This window comes from Typopeltis vanoorti, chromosome 11 (genome assembly GCF_054136105.1).
Source record: "Typopeltis vanoorti isolate ZY-2024b chromosome 11, IOZ_Tvanoo_1.0, whole genome shotgun sequence".
Classification (NCBI taxonomy): domain Eukaryota; kingdom Metazoa; phylum Arthropoda; class Arachnida; order Uropygi; family Thelyphonidae; genus Typopeltis; species Typopeltis vanoorti.
In genome coordinates, this window is record NC_143559.1 from 69,300,084 (window position 1) to 69,322,657 (window position 22,574).

The 22,574-nt window shown below is 35.4% G+C and overlaps 1 protein-coding gene across 1 annotated transcript in view; it reads right to left on the reverse strand.

The window, feature by feature from the left end:
* The window catches only part of LOC150101697 (ral GTPase-activating protein subunit beta), a 778,187-nt gene that overhangs the window by 670,045 nt on the left and 85,568 nt on the right, over window positions 1-22,574 (reverse strand). The window contains 2 exon segments of the mRNA XM_090400967.1: window positions 3,362-3,622; window positions 9,460-9,693. Coding sequence (XP_090257093.1) covers window positions 3,362-3,622; window positions 9,460-9,693 — 495 coding nt within the window.

Consider the following 22,574-nt stretch of genomic DNA (forward strand, 5'->3'; position numbering starts at 1 on the left):
TATACTTTAATAGATATTTCCGATATTTCGGCAATGTCACATTGCCATTTTCTAAAGGAACTTACAAAAAGGCAGGTGCACACAGGCAATAACAATACAGTAACTGAGAATGAAGATATGAAGCTATCGTTCTCCTAGAAGTCCTGATGGTGCCCTCTGGCGGGCTAAGTAGGCGTTCTTGGCCGTTGGGCTGAAGGTCTGCTGATGTATGCCTCCCAAATTTGGGGCAGTCGCATACAACCAAATTTGTTGAGGTTTGGAGAGTTTCTTATGGCAGAGGCTGATTCCATAAATAATCTTTCAAATTTATATTTGCTCCGGTCTATTATTGTTGCTTTCTTCCACTGTATTCTGTGGCGAGTATCCAGAGCATGGTCTGCAAGACCAGAATGGCTATACTTGTAAAACCGGATGTAGTCCTTGTGTTCAGAAATTCTGATATTCGCTGTCCTGCCTGTTTGGCCAAAGTACGACAGTTTACAACTGCAAGGGACCTGGTATACACCAGGTAGGTCTAGGGGAAGTGGTTGGTCTTTGGTAGAGCGGATAAGGGATGCCAATTTTCTGTAAGGCGTGTAACAGGAGGTGAGGTCATGTTTTTTTAGAATTTTGGTGATTTTTTCTGAGGTGCCTCGGATGTAGGGAATAGTGATGGATTTAGAGTAATCTTTTTTGTGGAGGGGGGAGGAGGGGGGCTGTGGTTTGTAGGTTTTAATATTTTTTGGATTTTTGGGGGGGGGGGTAGCCATTGGCTGAGAAAGTGTTGAGGATGTGATTTAGTTCAGTGTTAAGGGCTATGTCGTTAGAACAGATTTGTTTAGCCCTGTTGCATAGTGTTTTTACCACTCCATATTGTTGTGAGGGGGGGGGGATTGTTGGTGGATGTATCTGCCTGTATGGGTGGGTTTTCTGTAAACTGAGAAAACCAAAGTTCCATCAGGCTGGCGGGTGACTAGTGTGTCTAGGAAAGGGAGGCAGTTGTTTTCTTCTTTTTCCAGGGTGAACTGGATTCTGGCATGTTGGTTGTTTAAGTGTGTAAGGAAGGAGAGGAGTGTATCAGAGCCATGTGGCCAAATAGTGAACACATCATCAACATAGCGAAGCCATATGGTTGGTTTTTGTGGGGCAGAGGCTAAGGCTTTTTCCTCAAAGGTCTCCATAAAGAAATTGGCCAAGGGTGGGGAGAGTGGTGAGCCCATGGCTGTGATATTATGATCCAGATTGAAAGAGGAATCCGCCACCTTCCACATCAAATCGCCAACAGTGTAAAACTGGATGTAGCTTGTGTCCTTTCCATAGCAAAACCACCCAAAACCAATATATCCAACAAGGAATTTAAAGCCCTACAGGAATTGAGAAATAATAAAGAATTAGTTATCACCAAAGCGGATAAAGGAAATGCAACTGTAGTACTTAACCAAAAGGACTACAAAGGTAAGCTGAATGCTCTTCTATTAGATCGGGCTACTTACCTCCCTATCAATTACAATCCCACCAACTCACAAATTAGAAAACTTCACAGGCTCCTTAAGAAAGTCACTTCTTGGCCTGTAGAAGTTACCAACAGATTAAAACCGTTTAACTCTATACCCCCCCCCCCCGTATTTACGGACTCCCAAAAATACATAAAGAAAATGTGCCATTATGTCCCATAGTGGATGGCATTCATTCCCCCACATACAAATTAGCTAAACATTTGGCCAAAGAGCTCACACACTATACTGGCAACACACCATCACACATAAAAAACTCAGCCCACTTCAAAGCCAGCATAGAAAACCTTACACTCCAACATACTGACATAATGGTCAGCTTCGGCATCTCCTCCTTATTCACAAATGTCCCACTCAAGGAACCTTTAGAGCTAATCCAAGCTAAATTTTCCCCCGATATCTCAGCCCTATTTTAGTTCACAATGAACTCAGGCTATTTCGTTTGGCAGGGAAAATTTTACAAACAAATAGAGGGGACAGCCATGGGCTCACCACTCTCCCCACCCTTGGCCAATTTCTTTATGGAGACCTTTGAGGAAAAAGCCTTAGCCTCTGTCCCACAAAAACCAACCATATGGCTTCGCTACGTTGATGATGTGTTCGCTATTTGGCCACATGGCTCTGAAACACTCCTCTCCTTCCTTACACACTTAAACAACCAACATGCCAGAATCCAGTTCACCCTGGAAAAAGAAGAAAACAACTGCCTCCCTTTCCTAGACACACTAGTCACCCACCAGCCTGATGGAACTTTGGTTTTCTCAGTTTACAGAAAACCCACCCATACAGGCAGATACATCCACCAACAATCCCCCCCCCCCTCACAACAATATGGAGTGGTAAAAACACTATGCAACAGGGCTAAACAAATCTGTTCTAACGACATAGCCCTTAACACTGAACTAAATCACATCCTCAACACTTTCTCAGCCAATGGCTACCCCCCCCCAAAAAATCCAAAAAATATTAAAACCTACAAACCACAGGCCCCTCCTCCCCCCTCCACAAAAAAGATTACTCTAAATCCATCACCATTCCCTACATCCGAGGCACCTCAGAAAAAATCACCAAAATTCTAAAAAAACATGACCTCACCTCCTGTTACAAGCCTTACAGAAAATTGGCATCCCTTATCCGCTCTACCAAAGACCAACCACTTCCCCTAGACCTACCTCGTGTATACCAGGTCCCTTGCAGTTGTAAACTGTCGTACTTTGGCCAAACAGGCAGGACAGCGAATATCAGAATTTCTGAACACAAGGACTACATCGGTTTTACAAGTATAGCCATTCTGGTCTTGCAGACCATGCTTTGGATACTCGCCACAGAATACGGTGGAAGAAAGCAACAATAATACACCAGAGCAAATATAAATTCGAAAGATTATTTATGGAATCAGCCTCTGCCATAAGAAACTCTCCAAACCTCAACAAATTTGGTTGTATGCGACTGCCCCAAATTTGGGAGGCATACATCAGCAGACCTTCAGCCCAACGGCCAAGAACGCCTACTTAGCCCGCCAGAGGGCACCATCAGGACTTCTAGGAGAATGATAGCTTCATATCTTCATTCTCAGTTACTGTATTGTTATTGCCTGTGTGCACCTGCCTTTTTTGTAAGTTCCTTTAGAAAATGGCAATGTGACATTGCAGAAATATCGGAAATATCTATTAAAGTATAATTTAATTTATATTCGGATCTACGTTGTTTCAATTCCCTAAGTTATTTAGAAAAAAAAAAAAATATATACGTTTTTAATTTCACAAGTTATTAGAATATATGACCAGCTTCTAATTAAACAAAAGGAAAGCAAGATAGAATAAACTGAACAGCTTACACAATCTTAATTTAGTATATAATAAACTCACCAAGAAACACATCTACTAATGTAGCAATCCCTTTCATGGCTTTCAAAAAAATATGAGGAAGAGACACTAGGCATGGGTGTTGACATGGATCGATAACCATTTCACTTGTCAAAGCAAAGTGGTAAAACTTGGGAGTCTGGCTGATTACTTCAGGATGGCAAAGATCTACTGGATTACCAAGGGTATGCAAGAAGCGGAACCAAGACTGAGCAACACACTCATTAGTCATATCTGCAGGAACAAGATGACTGTCATCTTCTGCTGCAATAAAATAAAAAAAAATTTATTTTTTAATATCGAAAACTTTCAAAACTAATACATCAGTGCTAAAAAAAATGTCTTCAATTAAACAAAATTAGGCCATCAAATACAATCTACAAATCCAAAGACAAGGAAAATTCAATAAAGATTTTCAGTCAAATTTCATTATAACAAAACTGAAAAGAAAAAAGGTATAGTTATACAAGGTTTGCCATAGAAAATTTCCATTAAAAGAGCATTGGCACTATTTTACAAAAAAAATTGAAGCAGTCTATTATAATGCTTACCATATCATTCATGAAAACTAAACTATTGATGAAAAATAATTTGTTTCTCAACTTGTTGTACATTCCCCCAAAAAGCACATCTTAAAATTGGCAGGTTTCATGAAAAGCATATATTATCAGGCATGATTAATAAATATCACTAATTAATTGTTAAACTAATTCAGACAAAAATTACTCAAACTTTAAAATACTCAAAATCTGTGTAAAATATCCTACATGGTCTCAAAATTTCCCTCACTAGGAAATTTAAAGTATTCCTAGAAAGGTATTACTTCTGGAAAAATTCCCATGTTACTCCTCTAAGTAAATATTTTTATGGCTATTTAGCCTATTTTTGTTTAGGAGTATGACTTTTTTTATAATGTCATTGGCTTTTAACTCAAGTTTTAAGGCATTACTGATGTTTTAAAGACAGATATATGAAGAATAATTCAGATATAGGAAGAATAATTCAGACATACCTTTGTAGGATGTTGCTGGTTGTCTTCTTATTCAGCGGCATATAGCGATATACATTTATCTGCTGTTGAAGTGTGACTGAAAGGAAGGGGGGGTGGAAATGTAAGAATAGAGAGAGAGAGAGAGAGAGATGTGAGGGAATTTTCGGTGAGGCAAGAGGTATGTGAATTTTAAAAATCCCAGGTTGTTTAAGGGTGGGCAGAGAATTCTTTGAGAAAGGCAAAAGATAGAAATTTTTGGGAAAGGAGAAGGATATGATGGGATAGGATCAGGGGTGGGAGTAATGGGGTCATTTCGACAGGGCATTGTTTTCGAAGCTTGTGGAGGAATTGGAGGCTATGTCATGCCGGCTTGATGTTTTTGTCTTTGGTGTATCTGTGTTGTTTTCTATTGGTCGGAGTCGTGACCTAATTTTTATGTTTTGGAGCTTCCAACTGTCAGAGATTATAAAGGGGCAGTGGACATTTATTGAGTTTTTGTCACATTTTATGGCTATTATTTCTGATATCCTAAGCACTGTTTCATTTTCCTGTATGTCTATTATTATGGCTTTGTTGATTTGTGGGGTATGCTTCTATTCAAAGGAATGGACTGCTATTTCTGTTTTTCCTGTATTTTGTATTCTGTTTTTCTTTTGGTTGTTGCGTTTTTTTTATTATTAAAATGTTCTGGAATTGGCATGTTGCAGTCATGGAAGTGTTCTTGTAGTTTTGCCCATAAAGATCTGATGGTAGAACCTGTGTAGGTGACATCACAGGCTTGTTGCCAAGGAAATTTGTAAACTACACTGTAGTGTTCTAGTATTTGAAGTGGAGGCATGACATAGCCTCCACAAGCTTTGAAGATGATGCCCTGTCAAAATGGCTCACACCCCATTACTCCCACTCCCTGATCTTATCCCATCATATCCTTCTCCTTTCCCAAAAATTTCTATCTTTCACCTTCCTCTCAAAGAATTCTCTGCCCACCCTTAAAAAATCTGTTTTTTTTTTTTTAAAATACACATACCTCTTGTCTCACTGAGAATTCTCCCACATCTCTCTCTCTCTCTCTCTCTATTCCAACATTTCCACTCTCCATTCCTTTCAGTCACACTTCAAGAGCAGATACATATATATATCGCCATATGCCGGATGCCACAATAAGAAGACAACTAGCAACATCCTACAAAGGTATGTCCGAATTATTCTTTCTATATATTCTTCATATATCTGTCTTTAAAACATCAGTAATGCCGTAAAACTTGAGTAAAAAGCCAATGACATTATAAAAAAGGGGTACGCGTAAACAAAAATAGGCTAAATAGGTATAAAAATAGTATTCCTAGAAAGTTTCTTCAAGGATGCCGAACTCCATTGTTTAATGTGTTAATATCTGCATTCTTTTTCACCGTACACAGTAAAAAATAATATTATAAAGATACATAACCATAACATTATGGTAGAAAGGCTTATACATTGGCTATTTGTAACTATTATTTTTGAGAAAATTACATATACTTTTTTTTTATGATGACCTCACACAAGACCTATAATACTACAGTGCCATGCATGAGAAAGTGATTAAGCAGAAATTTAACTTGTTGATTTGATTCTTAAAGAGTGGGGACTGTACTTGGGGGGGGGGGGGGGGCTGAGCTGATCAGAAGTTATTCGGCGTGTTTGGAGCTGGACAGTGTATGGGTGTTGACCAGCGGTTGCTCTAGTTCTGATATAGTTAGAAGAAAGCGGAGGAGTGGTAGCAGCCAATACAGAAGAGAAATGACCATGGAAGTACCTATAGAAAAGAGAAACAGAGCACCTATGATAAAGTGACTGAAGGGATTCTGTGAGGAAAGGATCATCTATTAAACAGATTGCCCTCTTCTAAATATCATCAAGAATTCTTAGAGAGGTCTTTGGTACTCCACCCCAAATGTGGGAACAGTACTCCAAGGTTGGTGGGACCTGAGACTTATGAACTGTTAGGAGTTGAGAGGAAGAGAAGTAATGTTTAGAACAGAAAAGAACACCAAGCTTTTTAGAAGCTAAGGAGGCTATGTAAATATGTTTGTGCCAGGATAAACTGAATGTGACAATCAATCCAAGAAGAGAAAGTTGATCTTGAAAAGAAACTGGAACATTATCAAAAGTGAGAGGGGATGAGGTAGGATTTGTCTTGCAGATAATAAGGCAGGCTTGAGTTTTTTTTGACACTGAAATTTACTAAGTTTTCTTCACCCAATTTGAGGAGGGTCAGTCTTTAAGTCACTGGTTATAGATTTTGAGGTATCTAACATAAGAGTACTATATGGTTATCAAATGATGAAGAGAACTGCTATTGACAATGCTGTGAATAGGATTTGAAGTCAGAGAAAGGAGGTCTGATGTAAAGATGGAAAAGCACAGGTGAGAGCACAGAACCCTGGCAATCCAATCACAGAGCAGGAGAGAGGCCATAAAATGGTAGCTTGTTAAGGAGGCCTCGGTTCCATACACGATCAAAGGCATTTGAAATATCAAGAGTGTTAACATCAGTTTCTCCAAATCTTTCCATAGCCTGTGTCGAAAGGTGGAGGAGGTTAGCTAGTAGGTCAGCTATAGAACAAGAATGGTAGAATCCATGTTGGTGATTGCTAATTAACTGTTGAGTCACCAGGTAATGAAGAAGCTGGTTGCTGATAACATTGTATCTCACTTTTGAAAGTTCCAAGGTGAAGCAATGGGTCGATAGTTGATGCCTGACTTTTGTTTGCCTTTTTGGGTACAGGCTGGATGTAGAGAAGGGTAAAGACCAGTGGAATATGATAGTTTATATAAGTGATACAGGATGGGTGTCCATTCTGGAGCACAACTGGAGGAATACCATCTGGACCAGGAACTATATTAGTATCAAAGATTAATGAAGGTGTTCCTGATGTCCTTTTGACTAAAATTCAAAGGAGGCATGCAGCAGACAGTTTGTGGAAGTATGGGAAGTGATTTGCTTTGGTCATTCAGGCAAGAGTTGGATGAAAAAACTGACTTTTTTCATTTAATTAATACTTCTGATAGTTCGGCAATGTTAAATGAAGTGGAAGAAAGGCAACTGTAGTCAGGCCTAGAGTCTTAAATGGTGTCCCTTAGTGGGCTAAATTAGGTAGTCTTGGCCATTGGGCTGAAGATTTGAGGATGAGTGCCTCCCAAATTTGAGGTAGTTTCATGCACACAAATTTGTTGAGGTTGATAAAGTTTCTTTGGGCTGAAACAGGTTCAGGAATAGCCTCTCATATTAGTATTTGCTGTGGTGCAACAGAGTGGCCTTCTTCCAGCATATCCTGTGGTGAGTGTCTGCAGCATGATCAACAAGTCCAGAGTGGATATATTGATGGAACTGAATGTAGCCCATGTGTTCAGAAATTCTTGTTTGGCAGTAGTAGTAGACAGTTTGCAACTGCAAGAGACCTGGTAGACACTTGATAGGTATAGGGAAAGAAAACCACCCAGAAAACCTCACACTCCAACACAATGATATAATGATCAACTTCAGTTTTGATATCTCCTCTCTATTCACTATTATTATACAGTATCTCCATGAAGTCCAAAGACTCATCATGGGAAACGCAACTAATTATGCACACGAAACCTATCATACCTCTCCTTACCTCATTTGCTGTCAGAAACTCACAACTAATTCTGGTAATCCATTCCACTCATTCACCACTCTCTATGCAGAACAAATGGCCCACACACCCATACTAACTACACTCTTACACAACTTCCACAGATGGCCCCTAGTTCTCTGACTACTTGTCATATATGACAAGTAGTCAGAGGAAATTTTAAGGGAAATTTAAGGAAAATTTAAGGGAAATTTTTCAATATATTGAAAAATTTCCCTTAAATTAAATATCTTAAAAGTTTCTATCGTGTCCCCTTTTTTCCACTTATCAAGTAAACTTCAACCTAACTTCATAGGGGAGCATTCCACAGATCTGTCACCAGCTTAATGACTCCTCTCTGAATCTTCTCTACCACATACTGGTCCCTAAGAAACCCAGGTGACCAAAATCTGTGCACAGTAGTCAAGATACGGCCAAATCATAGCCTTATAAAGAGGGATAATAACTTTCTTATCTTTACTTGTTAGTATGTTTTCCAACATGTAAGTAATCTTTTGAGTCATTTTACCAACTTTTGCAACATACATTCTGAACTTGAATTCTCTGTCCACCATTATCCCCAGGTCTCTAGCCTCATCAATTTCCTACAATCCAGTACCATTAATATGATATACCATATGCAACCTTTTCAACCTTACATTTTGCAAAATGTATTTGACAATCAATGACCTTAGCCCACATTGCCAATTAATTTAAATCATGCTGCAGGATATCTACATCGCCTTTATCTACTATTGCTCTCCATAGTTTTGCATCATCATCATCATCCCACAAAAAGTAATTTATACACATTTTGGAAAATGCACCTAAAAACCAATCGCAAAGACACTCGGTATGTAAATTCTGAATGTTTTGCCTACATAATGAATAAAACAAAGAAAATAATTTCTCGGTAAATTATGAATCTGTGATGTTCACTTTTTTTTCCCCCATTATCAAATGTTAACTAAAAATTAACTTTGATGGCTTGTGACTGCACTTTCAAGCAAAATCATGTAAAACCATTTTATTATTATTATTAATAATAAAATGGTTTTACATGATTTCAAACCCGCAGCCTTTTCGCTAGAGAGTGGGTATGCTAACCACACGGCCCACCAGAAGGTTTCAGAAACAGTGAAATTCATTATGAAAATTATTACTCGACACCTCCAGGGAGTCTGAAGACTCATTGAGGGAGGACACATACTCTACAACTCTCCATCTCCATCAACTGCAACTACCTTTATCATCTCCACCACTACTTTATCATCTCCACTACTGCCGACAATACTACTAGTATTTCCACATATAATCACACATATCCATGCCCATGGTAGGATTCAAACCCGCAGCCTTTTCACTAGAGAGTGGGTATGCTAACCACACGGCCCACCAGAAGGTTTCAGAAACAGTGAAATTCATTATGAAAATTCTTCACAGAGCTGAATAACATGCACTGGAATACTTACATATTTTCACATCAGGAAACTGAGGACCATACATAAATTGTAAGACTCTGGCTGTAAGTGCTAAATTTACTCGATTCCACTGATCAACCAAGGCCACCCGATGACGCCAACTGCAGCACATCTCTCTAAAAGTTTTCCAGAGAGGTGGTGTAGGAAAACAGCGATGACAAGCAAGTAACCACACTTCAAATAATACACCAAGGATTCTCTCACAAAGATGGCTTCCAATATCATCTAAATATGTCAAATAATTTAGTGATGCACAAGTACACACTGTTTTAAGAATCAAAAAATTTTATCAATATACAATTCTTTTTATTATTATAATAAATATAAAATAACTAATTTCATTAAAATACCAATTTCCTCATCTCTGAAATGTGATATATAAAAATTATGTCAGCAATAAATGAGCTACAAATGAGCAATAAAAGAGTTGCCCAAAATATAAGGACAGTATACTGTACACAGATGACAGCCAGGAAAGGAGACTCAATAAAAATATAAGGACAGTTATTATGAATGTGATATAATACTCATCTACAATTATGAAGCAAATGATGCTCATGAAGCATAACAGCTAATAATGGAGTAGAGATCTTGCAGATAATTTAAATAGCTAACAATGTCCACAAAGGATAATAGTTGCAAATCTAATGTAACAAGTGTAAAGTTGTGCACTTTGGGACTGATGAAGCTAGGGATTTGGAGGGTGCCAGTACACAGGTAGAGGACATATTAAAAATTCTTATTTTTAGAGGGACCTGTGGCATAGTATAATTATTAAAAATAACACAAGTCCACAGTAATAACTTTAATTAATAAATAAGGTAGATATTTCATACTAAAACTAATAGTACATCTTCAGCGTTACAAACAGATAGGAATAGAATACAAGTAACAAACATTCGGTGGATCACCTATTAAAACACAATGTTGTTGCGAGCTAGGAAATGAAAGAAATTAATAAATAATTAATATTTAAGATAATTAGTTTTTTAATGATTACATAAAATAAAAGTCTCCCAAATCTTCGAGAGAGAGAGGCAATCATTTCGATTTAAATTCGGTCGGTGTAAAAAAGCTTCACAACTTCCTTTAAAGAGGCGTTCATATTTGAACCTGCATCTATGAAGGAGAATAGCTTTATCCCACTGGATATTATGGGTAGTGGTTTTATTTATTTATTCGTATGCAGTTTCCTCCCTTTTTCTCCCCCATCCCTATTGGGACGAGTTGAGCCCCCTCATGGGGGGGTTAAGTATTTATGGCTGTAGATCCGTATGTGTTCACGGGGCCAGTTTGCCTGCTTACAGGATGAAAACCCCAGATAAACTGGGGGAGGGGGGGGAAACCTGCTGTCCACGCCCAAGACCGACTAACTTGGCTATGGCTGAGGAAGATCCTTAAGCTCCCTCATGTCGACGACGGGAATCGAACCTAGGACACTGCTTCCCCAGGCATATCGTTGCGAAGCAAAAAGCCACTAGGCTAACTGTGCAGACATGGGTAGTGGTAATACTGTGTTGTGCTAGACCAGACTTCTGAGGTTTGTTGTAATCAATATAATATTGATGTTCTTTAATTCTTTTTTCCACAGAACAGCCAGTTTGTCCAAAATAAGAAACATCGCATTCACAAGGAATTTGGTAAACACCAGCCAAAAACAGACATGACAGTTTATCTTTTGTAAAGGCAATAAGGAAGAAATTTTGTTGATAGGAATATAAGTGGGAATCAACTGGTACTTTTTTAAAATTCTACCTATAGGTTCTGAGATTCCTGGAATGTAGAGGATTGGAACTCTGCAAGCTGTTGAAGAAACCTTAGGTATTGGAACATAAGATTCAATTATCTGTTGGATTTGATTAGGGTGGTAATTATTAGATACCATTAACTTTTTAATGATGGAAAGTTCTTGTTGTAAGATTTCTGGAGAAGAGCAAACTTTATGTGCCCTATTAATTAGAGATTTAAGAATGCCAAATTTTTTTTTTGAGATGTATGGTGAGCAGACATTTTATGAATGTATCTGCCAGTAAATGTGGGCTTTCAAAAGACGCTTGTAGATAAGGCACCAGAAGAAGTTCGAGTAAGCAGGATGTCCAAAAATTATAAAGTACTAGAATTTTCCTTTTCCATGGTGAATTGGATATGAGGAAGAAGGCTATTTATCTGTTGTAGAAAGGTGGAAAGCTCAGTATGTAACCAAATGGCAAAAACATCATCGACATAACGAACCAAAGACATTCAAGATCCTACATAAAAAATTCAACAGATTTCCTGAAAAAAATCAAGGATTTAAAAATCAAAGCGTCTGAGTTGTTAGTCAGTTTTGACATTGTATCTCTGTTTACCAATATCCCATTAGCCGACAGTCAATTTATTATATGAAGATTACCCTCCAGATATTGCAAAAATTTTCAAATTTGTTATCCATTCAGGTTATTTTAGTTGGAAAAACAAGTTCCACAAACAAGTTGAAGGTACTGCCATGGGTAGTCCTTTGTCTGCACCTTTGGCTAACTATTTTTTTGAAACAATTCGAAGAGTCTATGTTTCCATCCATTCACCCTCAACCATCTCTTTGGTATCGTTATGTCGATGATGTTTTTGCCTGAAGACGAGCTTTCCACCTTTCTACAACAGATAAATAGCCTTCTTCCTCATATCCAATTCACCATGGAAAAGGAAAATTCTGGTACTTTATCATTTTTGGACATCCAGCTTACTCGAACTTCTTCTGGTACCTCATCTACATGCGTCTTTCGAAAGCCCACATTTACTGACAGATACATTCATAAAAAGTCTGCTCACCATACATCTCAAAAAAAAAAATTTGGCATTCTTAAATCTCTAATTAACAGGGCACATAAAGTTTGCTCTTCTCCAGAAACCTTACAACAAGAACTTTCCATCATTAAAAAGATAATGGTATCTAATAATTACCACCCTAATCAAATCCAACAGATAATTGAATCTTATGTTCCAATACCTAAGGTTTCTTCAACAGTTCGCAGAGTTCCAATCCCTTACATTCCAGGAATCTCATAACCTATAGGTAGAATTTTAAAAAAGTACCAATTGATTCCCACTTATATTCCTATCAACAAAATTTCTTCCTTATTGTCCTCTACAAAAGATAAATTGTCGTCTCCGTCTGAAACTCCACAGTATTGGATGCAACTGCAAAGGAGATTAACAGCAAAGGACAAAGAAAGACCCCAGACTATCTAAGCATATTCCTAGGATGCTCATACACAGCAGTAGGCATGCATGCACAGATATTAAACATTGTGAAAGTCCTAAGGCCTTTAAAGGCATTAAAATTTAACCTAATATACCATGCAAATAAAATGGCTGGATTATTACTGAGATTATGTTAGAATAGGTTGAAAAACCTGAAGCCCTAGCACACTACACACCTGTAGGCCTAGATTTTTAGCATCATCTAATCACAAAAAATTTTAGCATCTTCTCATTCTTGACAACTGTTCAGCTCATTCCCCCAGAGCTGAACTCCTGTGTAAGAAAAATATTTAGATAATGTATTTACCATCAAACTATACATTCCTTATCCAAGACCAAGGAATATTATGCTTTATGAAGGCTAAGAAAACTCACTTTTCATTAAATGTTTGTTAGATGTAAATGATAGCAGACCTGTAAAGGCATTTATTACAGAATTTAACATGAAAGTGCTTTAGTTTTTTTTGCTAATGACTGGGAGAAGATAAAGATGTCAACACTACATCAAAAATGCTGTCAAAAGTTGTGGTCTGTCTTGACGTTTGACAATTCTTCTGATGAAAATGCTAGCAATGACTTTACATGATTTAATGTATTAAAGGAAAGAAGAAAGAAGTTATTCGTGAGTTGCTTGAATATGCAAAATGTGTTACTGAACCTGCTTCCAAGTGCAATAACCTTCGACATGGTGCGGTATGACCTTTGCTGTCCTTGCACCTATAAACCATAAATCAAAACAAGCAACCAACCTGCTTCCAATTATAGCACGAAGCCCTAATGAAGAAAATCTGACCGAGTGGATGAACAGTGATAAAGAAACACCTGTTCGTGGCTCTTAAATTACAGATATTGTTCAGAATCCTGATGTAATTGATCTAATTGTCTACCAATGTATTTCCATTAAGCACTTAAACTACATTAAATTTAATATTTAAGTTTCTAGGATCATGGAAGAGGTCACAAGTGTAGTGATGAATTATTATTACATGACCTTAAGTAATCCACCAAAACAGCTAACCTGGCAGGTGTCTGGAACTAAAGGTGCCAGAAAATCAGCGATATAGCTGTATTACTTACGCAGAGTAAAGAAATGGAGTTTAATATATCTTATATTTTAACATGAGATATATTAAACATATTGATATATAAAATCAGGGGTAAGACAAGGATGTACATTACCTCTGCTCATCTATTTCATCCTCATCTATATTGATCGCATGAAAAAAAAAGTGGCATTAAACCTGATATTAGACAAAATTAACTCTTTCACTTATACAGATGCTGTACCCCTCTACACATCCAGTGCAAGTCTTCTGGGTTCTCTAACTAAATTGAATAACAATTGTAACAAATTTAGCATGAAAATTAGGAATAAAAAGACCAAAACTATCAAAATAGGCAGGAACATAGAAAACTTCAGCTGCATACTCAATGGAAAACCTATAGAACAAGTAAAATGTTCCAACTATTTAGGCACAGTTTTTAGTCATCATCTTCCTATCTTGTATTAGGCCTTGGAGCCTATTACAGTCTCATTCCATCTTTTATATTGTTCTACCGATCTCTTCCTCATGGGTTTGTATTCAAGGATTTGTTTGGATTCTACTGTGTCCATTCTTCCAATGTGCTGTTTCCATTTCCAATACAATTATTGAACAAGTCAACTCTTTAAGATAACTTGAATATCACCTAACCTACAGAGAAGACATAAAAATGAAAATTACAAATTTCAATAGAGTTTTAAATATTATAAATCAAGTTTTTAAACACTCAAAGGTAAAAAAATAATTCTCGGATTAGAGCTTATAAAATATTGGCAAGACCAGTGCTGATTTATGGAAGTGAGGCATGGATGATCAGAAAAGGAGATGACAGAAGAATAGCTGCAGCAGAAATGAGATTTATGAGGAGAACTGCACGATACACCTTATTAGATCACAGTTTTTAGTGAAGATGGCAAATTAAATTTGGAAATAAACAACAGAATAAGCATAAACTGATATTGTGAGAAGCCATGTGAATAAATTTATATGAAATAAGAGAGAGATTAGTCAAAACACCAAATTAGCAATATACAAGACAGTTTTAAATCAGTTTTATGTTGTAGAGAGTTAGGTTATAAGTAAATCGCTTGATCAAAGATTAGAGACCACAGATATGAGTTCTGAGCAAAATTAAGGAAGTGAACAGACAGCATCAACTGTAGAATCATATTGAAAATGAGGAACTTGACATTGGCAATATTCAATAATGTGTGAGCAGACTTAATCTAAGGTAGTATGGCCACTTAAATAGAATAGAAAAATTAAGGTTAGAAAACAGGTATTTGATGCTAAGGATGGCAAGAAAGAGACTCAGTGAAAGACTAACGTCTAAATGAACTGATTCGATAAGAAGTCCTTAGAAGCAGAAAATGTTAGATATGACAAGTAATAGACTAATTTGAAGGAAAATTGTTAACAGGAGATTAATAATAATGTAAACATAATCATGTAGTACTGTCATAGTAGCCTGAACTTTGAGGGTACATATCAAGAAATTAATGATGATACATTAAATATCATATAAACAACCCAAATATAGTTTCCTTAATAACATGGTCCATGTAGATTCTAAATAAAAGAAACTTGCTACAATTGTTAATAGGAGATTAATAATAATGTAAACTTAATCATGTAGTACTGTCATAGTAGCCTGAACTTTGAGGGTACATATCAAGAAATTAATGACGATACGTTAAACATCACCCATATAAACAACCCAAATATTAGTTTCCTTAATAATAAAGTCCATGTAGATTATAAATAAAAGAAACTTGCTACAATTTTTGAATTACACAGTTTAGCTATGAAGTTTTGCTTTCATATGACATACTTATTAGTAGCTCACTTAATAAAAATAATAATGTACTTTGGTTAGAGAGACCTGGCCATCTAGGACAAGAATTGTTATAAGGCTTTCAAACTGAAGGCGAGTAAAGCTAGAGTAAGGCTTTTTTTTTTCCTTCTGGAATTTTCATTCAGCACAACTGAAAGAGAATGTGTAACTGATATACATAGTAGACAATGTAGACAGGATAAACCACTATCATAGTGATTAACATAATAGATATGTTGCTTGCTGAGTGAGACCTCTCATGATGGGTGACAACTCCATGAAAGTTAGCTATAATAAGAATAATAAAGCCAAGTTACTTGCCCATGATAGCCATTGAGCCTAACATGTTACAGAAATAAAATGAGAAATTGATCATTATCTACTCCAACTGCCTTTTATATATCTGATTTCTAATGACTTTTTCATGGCTATTTCCTACTACAACTGTGATATTGCCAGTTGCCTCAATCAATAATTTTTTTCAAGTACAGTAACACAAGCAATACTAAAGGAACAGTTTATTATAATGTCAAGTTTTGTAGAGTTTACTATACAAAATTTTTATGGTAGTAAATGATAAAATAGACCAGTATCTACACATATTTTATGCATTCATGGCATACCTAACTTTTTCTTAATTCTTCAATATTTCTATGCTTCGCAGTTTGTCTGCAATTTTTTTCAAATTGTCGCAAATCTCCAAAAATTTTCCAATATATTCATTGAAACAAATCCAAGTATAAGTGAACCTAAATAGCATGAATAACACTTTTTGGTAATTTGTCATAAAGAGTTCAGTATAATAGTGTTTGATTTATTTCAGAATTGACTGGGATTTTCATTCAATGCTATGTGAATTTTTATATTCAACTTTTATATCTGTGATAATACAAAAATTTAAGATAAAAGATAAACTTCCTTTGCCACCAAAACTCGTGAAAGAATGAATAATAAATATCCATTATGTTTTCTAGTCAACTAGCAAAACAATGTTTGTCTCTGAAACTTAAAAAAATTTCTGGCAACTGCATATAAAGCAATATGACTATTTACAGTTGATCCTTGAACAATGCAGAGGGTTAGGGGTGCCGATTCCCCCCCCCCCCCACGTGTGCAGTCAAAAATCCACATATAATTTTTGACTCCCCCCCAAAAAAAACTTTACTAGAAGCATACTGTTGACTCCTTACCAATAGCATAAACAGTTGATTAATACATATTTTGTATATGTATTATATACTGTATTCTTACAATAAAGTAAACTAGAGAAAAGAAAATGTTATTACGAAAAACATAAGGAAGAGAAAATACATTCATAGTACTGTACTGTATTTATCAAAATAACGTCCTCTTTAACTTCCTGTGTCCACCATGGAGTTCTGATTTTTCTATCCTTACAGATAATCTCACCACATGCCTCTCTGGCTGAATCAATCAATTTTTCTTCAGGGCTTACCACTGAATATGAACCAAGGTTTGGTTCCTGTTCTCAAACTCTCATTTTCTTTTCAATCATGTTTGTGCATTTTAGTCTACAGTTCACATCTGAGAGCTGCTCAACTTTTATTCGCTTTAAAACTTGTTTACATATTCTTCTTTTCAATATGAAATTCAATTTTATCCTGCTCAAGACTAAATGGTGATCATTTCCAATTTCAAATGCTCTGTACACTCTGGTGTCCTGCACCAAGGAGAAAACATCACTATCAACAATAACATAGTCAATGAGACTTTTCTTTTCCATGCCTCTTCTCTCCATGTGAATTTGTGCACATTTTTATGTTAGAACATTGTGTTAGTAAAAATCCAATAGGTATTTGCCATTATTATTAGCTTTGCTCTTTTCTCCAAATTTTCCTAATATATTTTTGTATGACTGACAATCATTTTCTACTCTGCTATTTAGATCCCCAACAAGGACCAACTTTTCCTTTTTCATTGTGTCAGTTGCTTTCTCTAAAGCCTTAAAAAATTCCATCACTTCTACCTTAAAAGAACCTTCTGTGAGACCATAGGGACAAATAAGTCTCATTGTCCAGTTCCCCCATTCTGATATTTGCCCATATCACTCTACTTGAAATTGTCTGCCATTCAAGATTAGTCTTGTATTTAGTGTTGAATACTATGCTACTACTTCTTTTACTTGCTTGTCATTGCTTGACTATAACATTTTGTATTTATTGCTCAGAAAGATCTCACCAGTTTTGCCTTTTTTGTTTTACTCATCCCTTCACTGAATATATTGGAAAATGTTTGGAGATTTGCGACAATTTGAAAAAAAAAATCGCAGACAAACCGCATAGACTGGAAATATCGAAAAAAATAAGAAAAAGTTAGGTGTGCAATGAATGCATAAAATATGTGTAGATACTAGTCTATTTTATCCTTTATTACCATAAAATATGCACAAATCTCACTGTTATTAATTAATTAGTTAAATTTAATTAAATGGCACAAAATAAAAATTTTATGATGATTTGTTTATTCTGGCAAGTTCCTGGCAAATAAATCAACTTGTGCTCTTAGAGAATACAGAGACAAGCGTAAGAAAGCTAAACACTGTGTAAAACTAGCTAAACAAAAGTCATGGGAGGTAAGAACATAGAAAATAAATATCAAAAAGGTGGCAAGATATTGTGGAGGTTGTTGAAGAAGCTCAGAAATGGAGAAAAGAGTGCTGTAAAAGGAATTAGAAATTATAAAGGTGACATGAAAACAGGAGAAAAAGATATCCTTTTTATATATATACTTCAAGGATATACTTCAAGGATAATTAACTAAGTAAGTAATTAGCGCGAAAAATTGCTAAATGAAACAAGCAGTGATGACAGCACAGTGGTAAAAAACAGACCAGGCATGCAGTCAAGTTTTTTTTTTTTTTTTTTATTATCCCATGGTATTATTATGCCAGATCATATAGGTCAAATTCATTTATTTTACACAGCACCTTTTCTGGGTTGTTATAAATTTCACATTTAGAAATGTTCATGCAATTTAGTAAATGCATTTTTGATGTTACAGATTTTGCAAATGGGTAAGACTTTTATGCCATTGCTAAACTTGATTGGTCTTGTTTGGCCAGTCTTGAAGCAAGAGATCATGGTAGTGGCACAGCGATTAAACTTGAGGTTGATGGTAGCGCCTGGTTTTACTGCTGAATACCAGTGGTGAATCATGTCCTGGAGAATCGTTCTTTTTGTTTTCATTTTGAAAAATTATGGAGACAACTACCGTGTTTAGTTTAATATAAACAAAAATCAACACTCGACATTTCGATCTTCATATCAAAGTCATCCTCTACAGCAGCGCTTCCCAAACTGTGGGCCGCGGCCCCCTTGGGGGCCATGAAATAATGAAATCAAATTTAAAATCTTTATTTTATTTAATTTTTTATTATTTATCATTTCTTTTTCATTATTTTTTATATTTTAATGGAAAAAATCTCACATTGGTGTTGGTTCACAAATTTTGCTTCCTGGGTATTTCGATGCTTAATGAATATTAGTAAATATATGCTTATTAAAATAAGTTTAAGCTCCAAGCAAAAATCTAAGAATTGCAGTTTCAAATATTTCACCTGATATTGGTGTAGCAGTATTGAAACACATCCATCACATTAAATTGTTATTAAACTTCTTTTATGTTTTTAATTCTTTCTTTATTACTAATCATTTTATGTTTCATGTGCTTGTACTGCAAATGGACACTAACAATATATCTATCTATATAAAAATATAAGATAATGTGCCATGCAAAATGTTTATGCAAGATTCTAAAAATGTAATATTTGCATTTGATTTTTGCAATATTCACTGTGTATGTTTTGTATTGAATATAAATACAATAAATATTATAATAATATATGTCTACATTAAGATTTTTTTGAGGGGGGGGCATGAAATATTTTAATTTTTCCAAATGGGGGCCCTGACATCCAGAAGTTTCGGAGGCACTGCTCTAGAGCATACACAATATATACAGAGAAACAAGCTGCACTACAATCTACATGGTTTGCTAAAGTTACTGACCAACTCTTACTACAATTATTGCTCTGACCTCTGATGAAAAAAAAAAAACTTTACTACATCAAAGCTAGAGTCTTATTATTATCTATTAGGTTACAGAACTAAGAGTTGGGCTGGAGAGCAACATGTTTATATATATATATTTAAAAAAAAAAAAAAAATGTGATCATACATATAAATTTCAACCAATTGGTATGGAATAGTTTCCTAAAGTCCTAAAGTATGCTAGATACTAAGTGGGCTCAATATGTGGCATCCAAATTCTTGGAATTTTTATGCCACCGTTGTTGTTGAGATTAGGGTGGTTAATCGGAATAATTTCACAGGCTTCTTTAAATTTTCTTTCATATCATTTTAAAAATTTTATGGAATTTACAACCGTGTTAAAAAACTTTTTTTATTATCCCAACGTTTCAATCTTCACATCAAGATCATCATCTGGAGCGTACATAAGTATACAGAACAAGCTGAGTTACATCATTAACTGTTAGCTAGAGAAACAATGATTTGATCACATGTTATTCTACTGACGTGACCTCTGGTGAAATAAAAAATAAGAAAATAAAAAAGTTTAAAATGATCAGTAATAACCTACGAAAAAAACGGATACAGCCAAAATACTATAAACAAAATTCTCTACAAAACCACAATAAAAAACAAAGACAAAGCAGACTACAGTAAAACTATAACCATTCCCTACATTAAAAGAATATCAGACAAAATAAACAGAGTACTACAAAAGTACAACCTCAAAGCCACTTTAAACCTCCTGCAAAATTAAAAAACTTACTCAACTCATCCAAAGACCCACTCCCTCCACTAGCTCACCCTGGAGTATACTAGATCTATTGTACTTGCAACATACCATATATAGGAGAAACAGGGCGCACTATTCCTATTAGACAAAAAGAACATAAACGACACATTAAATATAATAATTATGGTGAAGCTGGCCTTTCTGATCATTCCCTGAATACCTTACACAGAATTGACTGGAAAACCACCAGTTGTCTACATCACACTAGAACATGGTATGAACGGAAATTCAAGGAAGCCTGTGAGATTATCAGCAACCACCCCAATCTGAACAACAATGATGGTTTAAAAATCCCAAACATTTGGAAGGTATATATTCGACCTTCCTCATCACCAAGAACAACTATAAACAGGACTGTAGAAAATCCAGTATTGTAAATCAAAAATAAGAATTGTAATACTAAAAATAGGACACCAATTGTTTCTGAAAGTAAACCATCTAAAAGAATGTTTATTCCTGTCATTGTAAAAATAGAATTTAGCTTGATGTAAAAATTTATTTTTTATTTTATTTTTATTTTATTTTATTTTTATTTTATTTTTTTTTCCCACCAGAAGTCACACCAGCAGAATAACATGTGATCAAATCATTGTTTCTCTAGCTTACAGTTAATGATGTAACTCAGCTTGTTCTGTATACTTATGTATGCTCCAGATGATGATCTTGATGTGAATATCGAAACATCGGAATAATAAAAAAAGTTTTTTAACACGGTTGTAAATTCCATAAAATTTTTAAAATGAATGCTGATCACCGTGTAACCCTAAAAGAAAGGATTCTTTCATACCAGGTTTTTGTATGATGTAAAGAGCAGGTACTTTTCCAATCAATTTGGTGTAGGGTGTTGAGAGCGTGATCTGAGAGGCCTGCTTGACCAAAATTTTTTTTTTTTTTTTTTTTTTTTTTTTTTTTACATATAGGGATTGTATGTCCAGTTTCTCCAATATAAGTTACAGGTGCAGTAGATGCAATAAACTCCAGGATGTGCCAATGGGAGAAGAGGATCCTTAGAGGAGTTGAATATGATTTTTAATTTTATAGGTGGTTTGAAAGTGGCATTATGATATTATAATGGTATAGGATCTATTGATTTTTTTCTGATGACCCTTTAATATATGGGATGGCTATGGTTTAACTATAATCTATATTCTTTTTTGATGAAGTTTTATGAAGAACTTTATTAATAGTATTTTTGTTATATCCATTATTTATAAATGTATTGCTAATAATTTTTAATTCTTGTTTAAGAGCTTGTTGATTAGAGCAAATTGTTTATAGCTCTGTTTTTAAGGGTGTTAATGACTCCAAATTTTTGCGATGGGTGGTGATATGAGTTAGCATGTATATATTGGCCAGTATGTGTCGGTTTGCGGTAAACCGTGAAGGAGAGACTCCTGAGGGAAGATGTGTGACCAGTGCATCCTGGAACGGGAGCGAGTTCTGATTTTCAATTTTGATAGTAAATTGTATGCGTTCATGTTGTTTGTTAAGTCTCTCTTCCTATTAATATAGCTGATAAAATTTGATTAGAAACCAGCAACATTCTGAATAAAAAGAAAACTTTAAAATGCAATCTTACAAAAACAGAACGAGCAGTTATCAAGTCATTGAAAGCTAATCAAGATATAATTATAACAAAATCGGACAAAAGTAATGCCACTGTCGTCCTTGACAGGTCAACTTACATCCATCAGATGAATCAACTAGTCTCCGAAAACAACACCTATCAGCTTGTAAACTATAATCCAACAAACAGAATAAAGAAAAAAACTGAGAAATTACTTAAGTCCATCACTTCTTTGCCACCAGACACTGTTAAAAAACTTATGCCCATTACGCCCATTCTCCCAGAATATATGGTGTTCCTAAAGTACACAAACAAAACGTTCTGTTTCAGCCGATAGTTGAAGGAATAGACAGCCCTAATTACCACCTAGCCAAGAAATTAGAGTCAAAACTCAAGTAGGTGGTAGGTCATTTCTCCTCCTATATAAAGAACACACAACCCATTATAAACAAAATTAAAAACATAACACTCTGCAAAGATGATTTATTAGTTAGTTTTTACGTTTCTGCCCTTTTCAGAAATGTCCCAATCAATGACACAATTCTTCTCCTATAGAACAAATTTCCGCCCAACATTACAA